Here is a 12,553-nt window from a genome sequence, read left to right as displayed (position 1 = left end):
GTTATTTCCTTATAACAACTGAAGGTATCTGTTTAAAAAATTACCTGAGCAATTGTTACTCCAGAGAGTAATTTGTTGAGTTCCTCATCATTGCGAATGGCCAACTGGAGGTGACGAGGGATGATACGAGTTTTCTTGTTGTCTCTTGCAGCATTACCTGAAATTAGCATTTTTGTTTAGGGCATAATTTTCAACACCATTTCATCTTGATATAGAAAAGGTCGAAATGAAGATAAAAAAAAAATTAAAGTAGTCAACCATATAACAAAAACAAAAAATCTGTAGAAAGTCAGGGTAAGAATTAGCCACTTGTCAAAGGCACGTTCACTCCAGCAAAGGCAAACAAATGTCCAATATGAATATTTCAGCAAGATGGGACTTATTGTTTCAACGGTATGCAGAGAACAGTATTACTATATGCAACATGAAGTAAAACTACTAGAGTACAATTCATATAATATATAATATATACATGTAAAAAATAATTTGAAGGGTATATAGAATATGCAAATTATCATTAACTTTACAAAGCCATACCATTAAAATTGAAACCATTAGTCTTGCACCACTTCTACTTCTCATTTTATCATTTGTACTCATTCAGAAGATGAGACAACAGATTAAAAGGATGGAGATATGTAGAAAAATGAATGAATGATAATTACGTTTATATCAAATGAGATTTATGTTTTTCCATTATATGTTCATCAAAAATGAATATCTGAATACAAAAACTTGTCAAATACATTTCATTTACTAAATATACTCAGTCTCATTCACACCTTTTCTATATTTACTGCAATGAACACAAGAAAAACTTACCAGCCAACTCCAAAACCTCAGCAGCAAGGTACTCCATAACTGCAGCCAGGTACACGGGAGCACCAGCTCCTACACGCTCAGCGTAATTTCCCTTGCGAAGAAGTCTATGAATCCTACCAACTGGGAACTGAAGGCCAGCACGGCTAGACCTGGACTTTGACTTGCCCTTCACCTTGCCTGCAATTAAGAATGGCAATCAATGGATATCATAATTTTATCAACTCTAATAAGAAATGTATGAAAGCAGTATTATCTTATCTGCAATAAATGAATCTGGGAAGCAAGTTCGAGAGAATGATACATGCAAAACTCAGAAGTGGAAAGTGTTTACACAAGTACATGTAACAGTACAAGTTACTGAGAGCGACACACCATTTTACAGATCATAAGAAATAGAGTCAGAACAACAGTTTAAGCTTCAGCAGCCTCATTCACTGCTAAAAACGGTATTTGTTACCAAGAACAATGCAACCTCCAGATGAAGTACCAAAACCATGGTATCATGCAAACCCAAAAATTTCAAACCTAACTTTTCCTATCTTCTATTTATTCCCTAGACAGTAAAATAGAATAAGATGACAATTTAAGCAGCAGCAGCCTCGTACTTACTGCTAAATGCTGAAAATGTCTACTACATATCACCGTTCAGAGACTAAGCCCACAACACCCTGAGTTAATACCCATTTTTTATTGGTTGGCGCAAAGTGCTAATAAATCTAGGGAATAAATAGGAGGTAGGAAAGGTTAGGTTGAGTGTTTAGGTTCCTATGACACCCTGGTTTTGTTAACAGTCTCTGGATGGTGCATCACTCATTAACAATCACCAATAAAAGCATGAGTCTAGCAAGATGGTGCTTTCAGTGCAGAGTTAACTTAATTATGCAATCTTTTTGGAAAGAAGAGAATTTAAAATTACATTTCTTCCATCAACCTTACATTTAATACAACTTGTGACATAATGCAATACTGATTACCATGCGGCAACAGCCTCAAACAAATTTAGCATACGCTGACATTTTCTTTACTTTTGCTACCATTCAGGATTATCATATCTTTGCACAAAGGCTGAACAGTAAAAAAGTTATGGTTTCAAAGCAGAAAACACAGAAGATAAAAATAATCAGCAAATACAGCTTAGCCACAATTGTTCTCAATATCAAACAATCTTAGGCAAGTAATGCTATGGCCTCCATGCTTTGTGCTCAGGTACTAGCCTACAATAGACAACTAAATACATTCATGCATGTTAAGAGTTTGTAGAATTTTCAGGCAATTTATCAATACAGGAAAAAGTACAAGCTCTTGCAAAACTGCAGTGGAGGTAAGGTGGCCTTCCCCACAATCTAGCCATAGTATTGCCTCATGTATTCTTATTCAGGAATTGCTCATTGAGGCTTATTATTAGGCACCTAACAGTATTCTTCCTTCAATCTCTGCACATGGTAAACAAACCATTTTGATAATACTCCATACTTTAACCTATTCTACTGAAGAATCTAGGCAACTGCAATCCTCAGTTCCAGCATATTCTAGTGTAAATGCAAATGTAAAATCGTTTAAATGTAATGGATCTGAAGTACTAGGAATGTTTGGCTTTAGTTGCATCAATACGCTAGTCCATATGTTTAGGTACTTTATTCAGAAAGAAATGTTCCGATTCTTATAAATGCAGAGCCGAGCAAAATTAAATCCTAATAAGAGCAAAGGCATTCCGTATTCCCACAAAGTCTACATCATCGATGTGGCTACCCGATTGTAAGGAGAAATCCGCACATTCTTTAAGAAACACTTTTCAATCTTCAAAGGACTGTATTTTTAAAATCAAAAAGCAATTTCCAACTTCATTTTAACTACTAATGTTTCGGGAAGTGAATGCACGCGACAAAATCCAACCTAATCCCTGTCCTAGTCTTATGAACACTTAACAGAGAAATATTTTCTGCATGAAATTTGAATCTCCGCGGTCCAGTAAACTCGATTAAAACGCCAACGACCATTTGAGAAGCAGCCAAAATCCATGCTTCACTCTTTACCTACACTTTGTTACATCCTTCTTTACTCACCTCCCTTGCCACGGCCAGACATCTTTGGATATTACGTACAAACGAGAAAAACTAAGGGAATTTGCGTGCTTTCACGTCGGTTTCGAGGTCTTGTCTGGCCTGCCTTCGGTTCTTCATGCGGTATTGTTGGCCTTTTCAACCGTCAGCCAATCCGCACCTCTCTCCTGAGCAGTTCTACCAATCAGGATGCAGGTAAGCCAGATGGACCAATCAGTAGTGTTCTTTTTGGCGGGTTTTCGGAATCTGACCAATACAAAGGCAAAAACCTTTGATCACATGGGCAAACATAAGTCTTGCAAGAATTTTAAATATTGGGAAGTATATGATTATCCTGAACATATAATAATTAATATATTTTTACACCATTTCGACAATGGACTTTCACATAAGATTAGTAATTCACATAAAGGTTTTACAATATTAAAAGTTAATATCCTTCATGCATAACACATAATTTATTGTGCAGCCATAATAGTTTATATCTTAAAAATACTTTGATATAATTTTCGTTTCGTATTTTTTGACAAATACACTCTAACTTCCAAGATTAATCTAATGTTTACAAGTCATGCCCGGAGGCATACTTTTGTAAACAACTCGAAGGCTAAGAATGCCGGCCTGACGTACACGTCTCCCTTATTTGTGCCTAAACTAACTCATGATTTTAGATCTTTTTGGATTAACGAACTGTAAGGTTGAGAGCAACCACGATTTACTTAAGAAGTCGGATGTTAAAAACGAAAGATGAACGTGGTTGTCATGGCAACGGAGAAGCTGTTGGGTGTATTGGGGATCGACGTCAGAACTGATCCGCTGAAACCGGGCCTTGGTATTGTCATTTTTCTTTATTTCCCCTTGTTTAGGCGATTTGGTTGATTAGATGATAAACTGCTTGTTTGAATTTATTTGGACATTTTGTGTATCTGATCTGTAAGTATCTGAATTTAAGATATTTATGAGTCGTATTTTTCTAGAATAAGTGCTGTTTATTTATCATATGTCAAATATTATCTCTAGAAATAGAGCAAGAAGTGGCCTTATCATAGGTATTTTTGCATTATTTTCAGTACAATTTCAGTTTTACACAGTCAAATGATACAAGATAATCCTTGCGTGTTATGGCCGGAAGAACAAAATTTATAACAAATTGCATCTGTGGCATTTCCTTAACAAATTGATGATATGAAAGTTGTCCAACACAATATTTTGGAATACATTTACATAATGACATCTATCAGATAGGGAAAATCTACTGACACTGTCATACAAAAAAGGAAGAACTACTTACTGATGCATGAAATAATCTGTGCAGGCAAAGAATGATATCAAAAAAGAAAAAATTAGGTCACAACAAATACCATTTGGGGACTAATGTCCATGGCAGTTGGGTGGGAGTCTGGCAGTGAAGCCTGGATACAAAGGATTTTGGTTCTCCTGGGATGTTTGTGGATTTCCAGGAATCCCCTTAAAATTGTTGGCTGAAATGATAAGGACTTTCTAGACTCAGGAGTGCAGTCACTTTGTAAACTATTACCAGTACTTTAAGATGATGGAAAAAAATAGATTCATGAATATTATGCTTTGAACACTTGAAACTAAAAGTAATGATTACAGGGTTTGATGGCTGTGTGAAAAAAAAATCCACATTTACACTGATGTATATGAAATATCCAGATATAAAAATGTTATTTGTATCATTCTTTGTCCTTATCATTCCTGTATTTTCAGAGATGATTGTGTCATTATGCATCAATCTGATACTGTCAGTGGTGGGGCTGGGTGCTGTCATCAGAACTATCCCTGCTGTTGCTACCATGTTTATAAATGCTGGATTGTTTGGAAAAGATTTGTGCAAGAAAGATCGAGAGAAGAAAGTGTAAGTGAGCTTCATTCTTGACTATCTGAAAGATATGACAGTAGTTCCTTTCTTTACTGTTAGATGTCTAGGAAAACGTAAATAACTTTAATGAATATTTGAATAACTGTTCAGAATGAGAAAGTATGAAGTACTTCCTTGGCTTGCTCTGACAAGGATAAGGAAAATTTCATGTTGAAGTGGGCCATTCCTTGTTACACATTAAGGCTTATTATAAAAGAAATTCTGGTTTCTCATGAACGCCCACATCTGAAAATCACCTCAGCATCGATTTTTAAGATTTTTTTATTTCCAAAGTGATCGATGAAAATGTACCAAAATAGTTGCTATTCGCAAAAGGTCTTCATGTTCACTGGGGCAAAATGCACCATGCGATGCGCGGCAAAATCAAATGAACAGTCACCTAAACAAAATGTTCTCGAAACGTAGTGTGGCGAACAGGATGAACGTTGGAAGTAGTTTACTAGCCTCTTGGCCTATTTGTAAACAACCAAAATGGTCTCCACTTAGAGCCTTAAAAGTATATCTATCCGAACTGCAACACGTTTCAGTTTACCTCCCCATCTTTGTTAGTCATTAAAATGTAAAATATGTACCTGTGGCACTGGTGGGTCTTTCCCTGAGGAGTCACCAATAATGGAATCTGTCCTTGAGTTGTAAAACTAGCAAAAAACTATGTGCTGTGTATCCACCAATTATGACCTTTCTTTTCATTAAAATTTACATTTTCGTACATGCAGAGTTGTCCATTTTATTGGCATTGCCTACAAAAAGTAATCCTATTTGGCCTTGATACAAAAAAGGGGGAAAAAAGTATACCACATTTGAATTTTGAAAAAGTTCTGATGAGAAACCAAGATTTTTTTAATTGGCCTAACCAGGGAGGCCAACTAGTTCTGTAAAGCTAGACAATACAAGGTGAAGGTATGCTTGCTTTGCTGGAGAGAATTACAGTGGGCATAGCATCTCTGGACTTTTTAGAATTTGAGAAGTGATTGTATCAGGTTATTTTGGGTAGTGTTATTTTATACATTCTTTATGTCCATTACTTTAATCATCTGTCTTTACATAGTCCTATTCTGAACATTTATTGAAAATGGCATGCCAGTTGATTTTAATCATATATGCACATAATATCAATAAGTATTGAAGTATTAACTCACAAAGATTTGTATAATTTTTTCCTTGTTTGATTAATAATGATATCCAACAGGCCTGAGTCAATGGGCATGGTTAGTGGCCTAGTCTTCCTCATCATCATGTTTCTGTTCCTGGGAGTACCATTTGGTCAGCATTTTATGAACCCAGAGACACCTTTTCCTCATACAACATTTACAGAGTACTTGACTTCACTGCTCTCTATATGCTGTATGCTGTTTCTCGGCTTTGCAGATGATGTCCTGAACTTGAAGTGGAGGTAAGTGAAAGGCTGTATCTAATTGTGGAAACCAGTCTAGTGATTTTCTATAATAGTAACAATAAAAAGCATTGCTATAAAAGGAATTGTAAGTTATTCCTCTTCTGATTGTGTGATTTCATATATGCTTTACTCTATACCACAGTCAATGTATTTAATGTAATAATTTCTGATTTCAGATTCAAATTAGTGCTTCCTACTTTAGCCTCACTTCCGCTGTTAATGGTTTATTACATCAATCTTGGTTCAACAACAGTTGTTGTTCCAAAGCCGTTGCGAACTTGGATTGGATTAACATTGAACATTGGTAAGCAGTTGAGCATCCACCACATTAGGCCCAGTACACAGGAGGTAGAGTGCACATGCAAGCAAACATAGTTACCAAATCATTAACCCAAGTAGGCACAGATAATATGTCATAATTTAAAAAAATATCAATATGGTTGTGTCTGTAAAATGCCCCAAACTAAGTTTTGACCTCAGCTGACTGGAATTGTAGTGAACATATAACAAGGGTGCCCTCTAGCTGATACATCTAGGTGCCTAGGCTTCACTGCTGTGACCATTGTTTCCTGCCAGATCTGAGCCTGTGAGTTTCTCATTTATAATATTATCAGTGCTCATTCCCACTGCCCATCAGAGTCTGGTAATAGTTTTGCCTGTGTGGTCACTACCCATTATGTAGGGTCTTAGAGCATTTTCCCCAATCCCCATCCTCCTATCTCTGTCCTTAAGCAGCAGCACATACTCACTATAGCCCACACTTTGGGCTTATTTTTAAGAGAATTATTCTTGGATATAGATTTTAACTTTCAACATTCTTTGATATATAGGTGATTGACTGTTATATTATTTTCAGACTTTCAAAAAATGCAAAGAGATTGGGAAAAAAAATGATGGGTAATTTTATTGACATATGTCAAAAATACCATTTGGTTTTATACTGGCATTGTCTTAATGCTTCTCTTTTCAGAGATGTTCACACATTTAGTCTTCTGATAGTAATTGTAACATTGTGCATGTGAAATAGAGAGTAAAAAGCATTCATATAACCCTCACACATGTCTGAATATTTATTTAACTATGTGAGTATGATAATATGCATCTGAATATTAAAATGTGAGTATGATGATATGCATGTAAATATTGCTTTTTATTCAGTGATGGAGAGAGTAGGTGTTGTTAATTCCATATACAAACCCTACCAATAAAAGACAGACATACACCAAAAATAACAGATACATATGTGCTTACATAGGTTTAATGTAAGTATGATAGTATGCATAAAAATATTGCTTACTGATGTTAGTTTTAATTTAGTTAACTTTTTCATCTCCAGACACTTTTTACCATTTTTATAAGTGTGTAAATATTACATTCTTTTGATGTCAGTGGTAAAATTTGCAATTTTTTCTATTTCCAGGCCCTCTGTACTATGTGTACATGTCCATGCTTGCAGTGTTCTGTACAAATGCCATCAACATTTATGCTGGCATAAATGGGCTGGAGTGTGGCCAGGCAGTAGTGATTGCTGGGTCTGTGATAGTGTTCAATATTGTGGAGTTGGGAGGGTACCAGGCCAAGTTTCATTATTTCTCGCTTTGCCTCATCATTCCATTCACAGCATCAGCACTAGGCTTGTTTTATCATAATCGGTAAGTTTGCTATTATTCTTGAATGTTGCATGTATATATTTATTTTTCCTTTTCTTTCTTTTTTTTAAACATTTATGAAGTTTGTAGTTATGCCAGTAATGTGAAAGGATTTTTCCTGCAATATGCAGTAAGAAGTTTGTAATTTTATAGATTATTATATATATATATTTTTTTTTATTTGAAATACATACACACTTGCTTTACATAAATGTAAATTATTGTTAGAGACATTTTTCCTCTGATTCAGTAAAATGTTTAGAAAGAAAATTGCGGTGCTTGTGTTTTTTCATATTTAGATTCAGAGTTAGATATTTCCCCTATTTTGGCTCTTTTAGAGTCAACAAGACAAGTTAGTTCTCTTTTATTTATTTATTTATTTTTTATATCATACATATTGTAATCTTTTGCATATGCACTAGGCATAGAAGATGAAAAAATGCAGTACCACATTGATATAGATAAATACCAATAATCCCTGACCAAAACTTGAAACCTGTGCCATGAACCATGAGCCAACAGGGATTATGTGTAAACCTTGCTATTATTTATCTAGAATAAGTATGGAGCTAGTTGATCTCATTTGCACAGTATTTGTGTTAGGATGTGTGGTCAAGGTAGTGTAGTAATACTCATTCTGGGTTGTACCTGAAGTGGCAGAGGATTGAGTCCTGGTCAAAGAGGGTTGTTATTTATCCGTATCAGTGCATTACTACATTATTCCCTCGTATATAGATTCATTAGTATATCTGGCATAAGTTTGGGTTTCTGAATCAATTCCACCGTGATCCCATGGAGATTATGCATAAAACCTCCCTACTCTAGTACGAGTGGAGAGGTAATGTCTTGTGAGTTAGTATGATCATAGTTGCATAATCCTTTTGTTGGGCTGGTTGTATAGTTGGTTTAGTACTGCTGATTTTAGGTCTTACCTGAGGCGCCAGAGGTTAAAGTCTTGGTCAGGGAGGGTTGTCATTTATTTATGTATCACTTATTTATTACCAATTTTCAGATAAAGTAAAGACAAATAATTTGCAAAGTCACTGTAATTTTCTCCTTAGTTAATTTTCTCCTTAGTGTTTTTACTTTGAATGTCAGTGATAAAAGAAAATTATTTATCTAGCCTTGGTGTATCTTCATAGAAAAAAATCTAGCATCTTTGTATTTCTTGCAAATCAAACAATTAATATTCTTCATTTTTCATGTATGAACTACCATATTTGATAAGACTTACTAAAAACAAGAACCTCAAAAAATCACCCTAGGTCTTATATGTGAAGATGAGGCCACACTTTCTTCCTGAATTTGCACTGTTGAAATGGAGGTGTGTCTATTAAGCCTATGCATCTTATATGTCATCTAATACAGTCCCTAATTTTTTTGAACGTAAGTTTATACTTATTGTTAATAAAAAAATTCTTAAATCACATCTATCATTTTCAGATATCCAGCTCGGGCATTTGTAGGTGACACATTTACATACTTTGCTGGAATGACCTTTGCCGTTGTGTCCATAATTGGTCACTTCAGTAAGACAGTGTTGCTGTTCTTCCTGCCACAGATATTCAATTTTCTCTATTCAGTACCACAGCTGTTCCACCTTGTGCCCTGCCCAAGGCATCGTCTCCCAAAGTGAGTTTTACATTTTATAAGGGTTATTGATATTGTTGATTATGTTATACTACATTACATCACATTTCTTATAGAAATTTACCTTTTGTAAGTCAACAGTCTTAATTGTGTGTTGAATATTGGTTTTAAATTAGCTTTCAGCATTAATTAACCATGTCATTTCAGATATGTCCCACAAAAAGATAAACTAGAACCAAGTGTTGCAGAGTTCAAGGCAAGTCAGATTTTAAAGCCACTACTTCTTGCACTGAGGTTCCTAAACAAGCTGGGTTTGGTGAGACTTGAAGAGGGCCTTGGGGAAGACAAGGAAATGTGTCGAATCAACAACCTTACACTAGTCAACTTGGTCCTGCTGAAACTGGGCCCTCAACATGAAGCTAGTCTTACAATGAAACTTCTTGTTTTGCAGGTGCTGAGCTCAGGGCTAGCTTTTTTCATTAGATATCCATTTGCAGATTTATTTTTCTGAGTTGTTTGTTAATGATATACAAATGGATTCTCAGATTTTTTTCATTCTCATGAATATTTATCAGTGACATGCCAGGAATTTGTTGTATCATGTATGTGCATTAGACTTATGCATTTGTTTAATTATTGGTGTGGAAGCATTAATGTGTGTGTAGAATGAGATGAACATTATGTATATATGAATGATACTTTCTTTATAGTACATAGTTTCAGTTACAGAATCTTTTGGTCATGTATTCTATGTAATGCAAATAGCGTTTAGTAAATGTTAAAACAACTTGTCACCATTCAAAAGATATTTTTGATTTGCATTTGTTTTGTAGATATATGGTAAATGTATCTAATATTTGGAAATGAGCATACATTTTGAGTGTGAAAATATATTTAAAAATGGTAGATGTTATCTACCAATAGTTTTACTAAATACAGTTTATGTGTGCTTTTTTCACAAAGTTTTGAATATTGTGAGTAACAGCAGGATTTTTGTGAAGATAAAGTAAAAGTAAGGTATCCGATTTCTCATAGTTTGTTAATTTGTTGAGTTAAATTATTTTGGGAGTGGACAGTATTTTGAAAAGATTTTTTTATTTTGCTCATATCATCCTCTGAAATGAAGACCGTAAGAGTGTCATTCATAATTTCCATATTTTTATAAGTATGAAATATTGAATACAATTTAATTTGTAATCATGTTGAGTTTCTGAATGTGTGTTATCAATAGAAATGAAAGTTTAGCATGGTAAATTGGGTATTTCAATACTTAATTAACTATGAAAGTGTTGCATGTGTGAAATGCAGCATTTTGCTTCTTAGTGGCAGTAAAGTTCTTCAAATAATTACTTTCCACATAGAAAAGTAGTCAGATTATGATAAATAATGTTACATAAATTTTCATGTATGTATATTTTGTTGGTATACTTGTTTTTTTATTATACTGAAAGAAAATGGTTGATAGTAATAAAGTATTTATTTAAAGCATGCATTAAATTTTGCCTTTATTTCTTAGAAGAAAATACATGAAATAAATGAGTTGGTGAATTTTCTAACATGTGCTACACTTCTACAAGGGAGGTCATGTAACCATCTTATATTGTCAAGTCATCTAGTAAACATCTACACACAAATTAATTTTACTGTGTCAAAAATAGTAAAAATATATATAAGACATCTTTAGAACACAAACAGAATTAATAAGTGTATTTTGATTTTCAAATATATTAAAATGATGTATTATACTTGACAATTAAAAACTTTACACTGCATATGTAACCAGAAGAAGCATATAATAATTTCTAATGAAATTGAAAATGGAATATTAACCTGTAAATTGTGAAAAGGAAAATTGTGACTGCTTTCAATATACCCCCCCCCCCCATCTCTTTCATGTTATTGCTGCAGGGGGTTTAGGAGATGGAGACTGGGACCCAATTACTTCTGTTTCAACTATACTTCGAAAAACAAGTAGGCAAAGTTTCCTTCCTTAGCTGACATGAGCATTACCACCTTTTCATAGTTATACCTAAATCCCAAACTAAAGCATTATCAATCCTGACTGACTTCACTGGCAAACCCATTCCTTCCCAACCTCATCCCTCCCAAAATACTTTTATTGGAACAGTCTTTATATCCCCAACTAACTGCTCTGTCTACAAAAAGGATTGGTCAGAATGTGGGGAAGACTTTCCTGCCTGCCTCGTGGACTATGATGCAATATCAATACAATGCTACTCCATTCCCCTTAGAAGCCACTGTAAGTTTTCCACCAGTATTGCCAAGATTACATTGTGGTGACATGACCTCCTCCATGATGTGTATATTTGTGGAGCATGCCTCCCTGTATGACCATATCAACTTCCTCCCCGTCAATGTCAAAACGGTTGGTATCTAAGTCACCCTGCCAAGCCTTGCAGTTTCATAGCCTAAAACCCTTAATGTGCAAAACCTGGTAAAGCTTGACCCCTCCTCTAATCCCTTGCTAGTTGTTGTCGTGGGGGCTTAAGAAATGGAGATTGAGGCCCAAAGTAAGGGGATCACCCCTACCTTGGACCTCAGCCCTCCCCTCAACTAATTTTGCATGGTCTTCTTTTCTCCCTTTCCTTTTCCTTCTTTTCTTCATCCCCTTCTTCTGGACACATCTTAAGGTGTGAGAGCCATGCTAGGATGAAAGGATGATAGGATGAAAGGATGGTTTTGTGTCAATCCTGAACAGCCTTCATACTCCATTTGCTCTTCCCTCTTTACCCTTTTCATCCCCATACTAACTATCAGTGCTCTACAACCTTTGATATCGTAACATATTTTGTCCTGATCGTTAACATATTTTTTACCCTTTTCACCACAATAGTATTATAGTGCTCTGCCCCCAAGCCTCACCCTATTGCTATATTCTGAATACACCACTAATGATCTTAGATTTTGATGCAGCAGAATATTTTCAATGAAGAAAAAAATCCTGATTGATCAAATTGCTCTGCACAATTACACGTGTACCAATTATGGTGGCTCCCGTAATGTATTTTATAAGGGCTTGCCTTACCTACAAGTTTGAGTGAAGTGGCAATTCTCAGATTCGAACTTAGCCTCACTTTACACAAGGTCAGACAAAAATCACATTCCCCACCCA

General features: G+C 35.1%; 2 protein-coding genes across 4 annotated transcripts in view; one reads left to right on the top strand and one right to left on the bottom strand.

Annotated features, from left to right (window-relative positions):
- LOC113829109 (histone H2A-like) overlaps positions 1-3,044 on the bottom strand; it is a 4,053-nt gene extending 1,009 nt beyond the window's left edge. Inside the window, exons 1-3 of the mRNA XM_027382202.2 lie at positions 2,886-3,044; positions 823-999; positions 45-157 (exon numbers count right to left, since the gene is read on the bottom strand). Coding sequence (XP_027238003.1) covers positions 45-157; positions 823-999; positions 2,886-2,907 — 312 coding nt within the window. The 5' untranslated portion in view covers positions 2,908-3,044. The remainder of the gene's footprint in view (positions 1-44; positions 158-822; positions 1,000-2,885) is intronic.
- Positions 1-10,905, top strand: part of Alg7 (Alg7 dolichyl-phosphate N-acetylglucosaminephosphotransferase) — a 28,596-nt gene extending 17,691 nt beyond the window's left edge. The window contains exons 1-7 of one of the 3 annotated variants that reach the window (XM_027382200.2): positions 3,466-3,714; positions 4,614-4,761; positions 5,975-6,178; positions 6,358-6,485; positions 7,602-7,833; positions 9,274-9,462; positions 9,628-10,905. In XM_027382200.2, coding sequence (XP_027238001.1) covers positions 3,630-3,714; positions 4,614-4,761; positions 5,975-6,178; positions 6,358-6,485; positions 7,602-7,833; positions 9,274-9,462; positions 9,628-9,931 — 1,290 coding nt within the window. In that variant the 5' untranslated portion in view covers positions 3,466-3,629 and the 3' untranslated portion in view covers positions 9,932-10,905. Of the gene's footprint in view, positions 1-3,465; positions 3,816-4,613; positions 4,762-5,974; positions 6,179-6,357; positions 6,486-7,601; positions 7,834-9,273; positions 9,463-9,627 lie in introns of those variants that run through there. The other 2 variants (XM_070144865.1, XM_070144872.1) reach the window with 2 other exon arrangements.
- Positions 10,906-12,553: the final 1,648 nt, after the last annotated feature.

Source organism: Penaeus vannamei, chromosome 3 (genome assembly GCF_042767895.1).
Source record: "Penaeus vannamei isolate JL-2024 chromosome 3, ASM4276789v1, whole genome shotgun sequence".
NCBI lineage: Eukaryota > Metazoa > Arthropoda > Malacostraca > Decapoda > Penaeidae > Penaeus > Penaeus vannamei.
The sequence above is the reverse complement of the archived record's forward strand: the minus strand, read 5'-3'. Positions and strand labels throughout refer to the sequence as shown.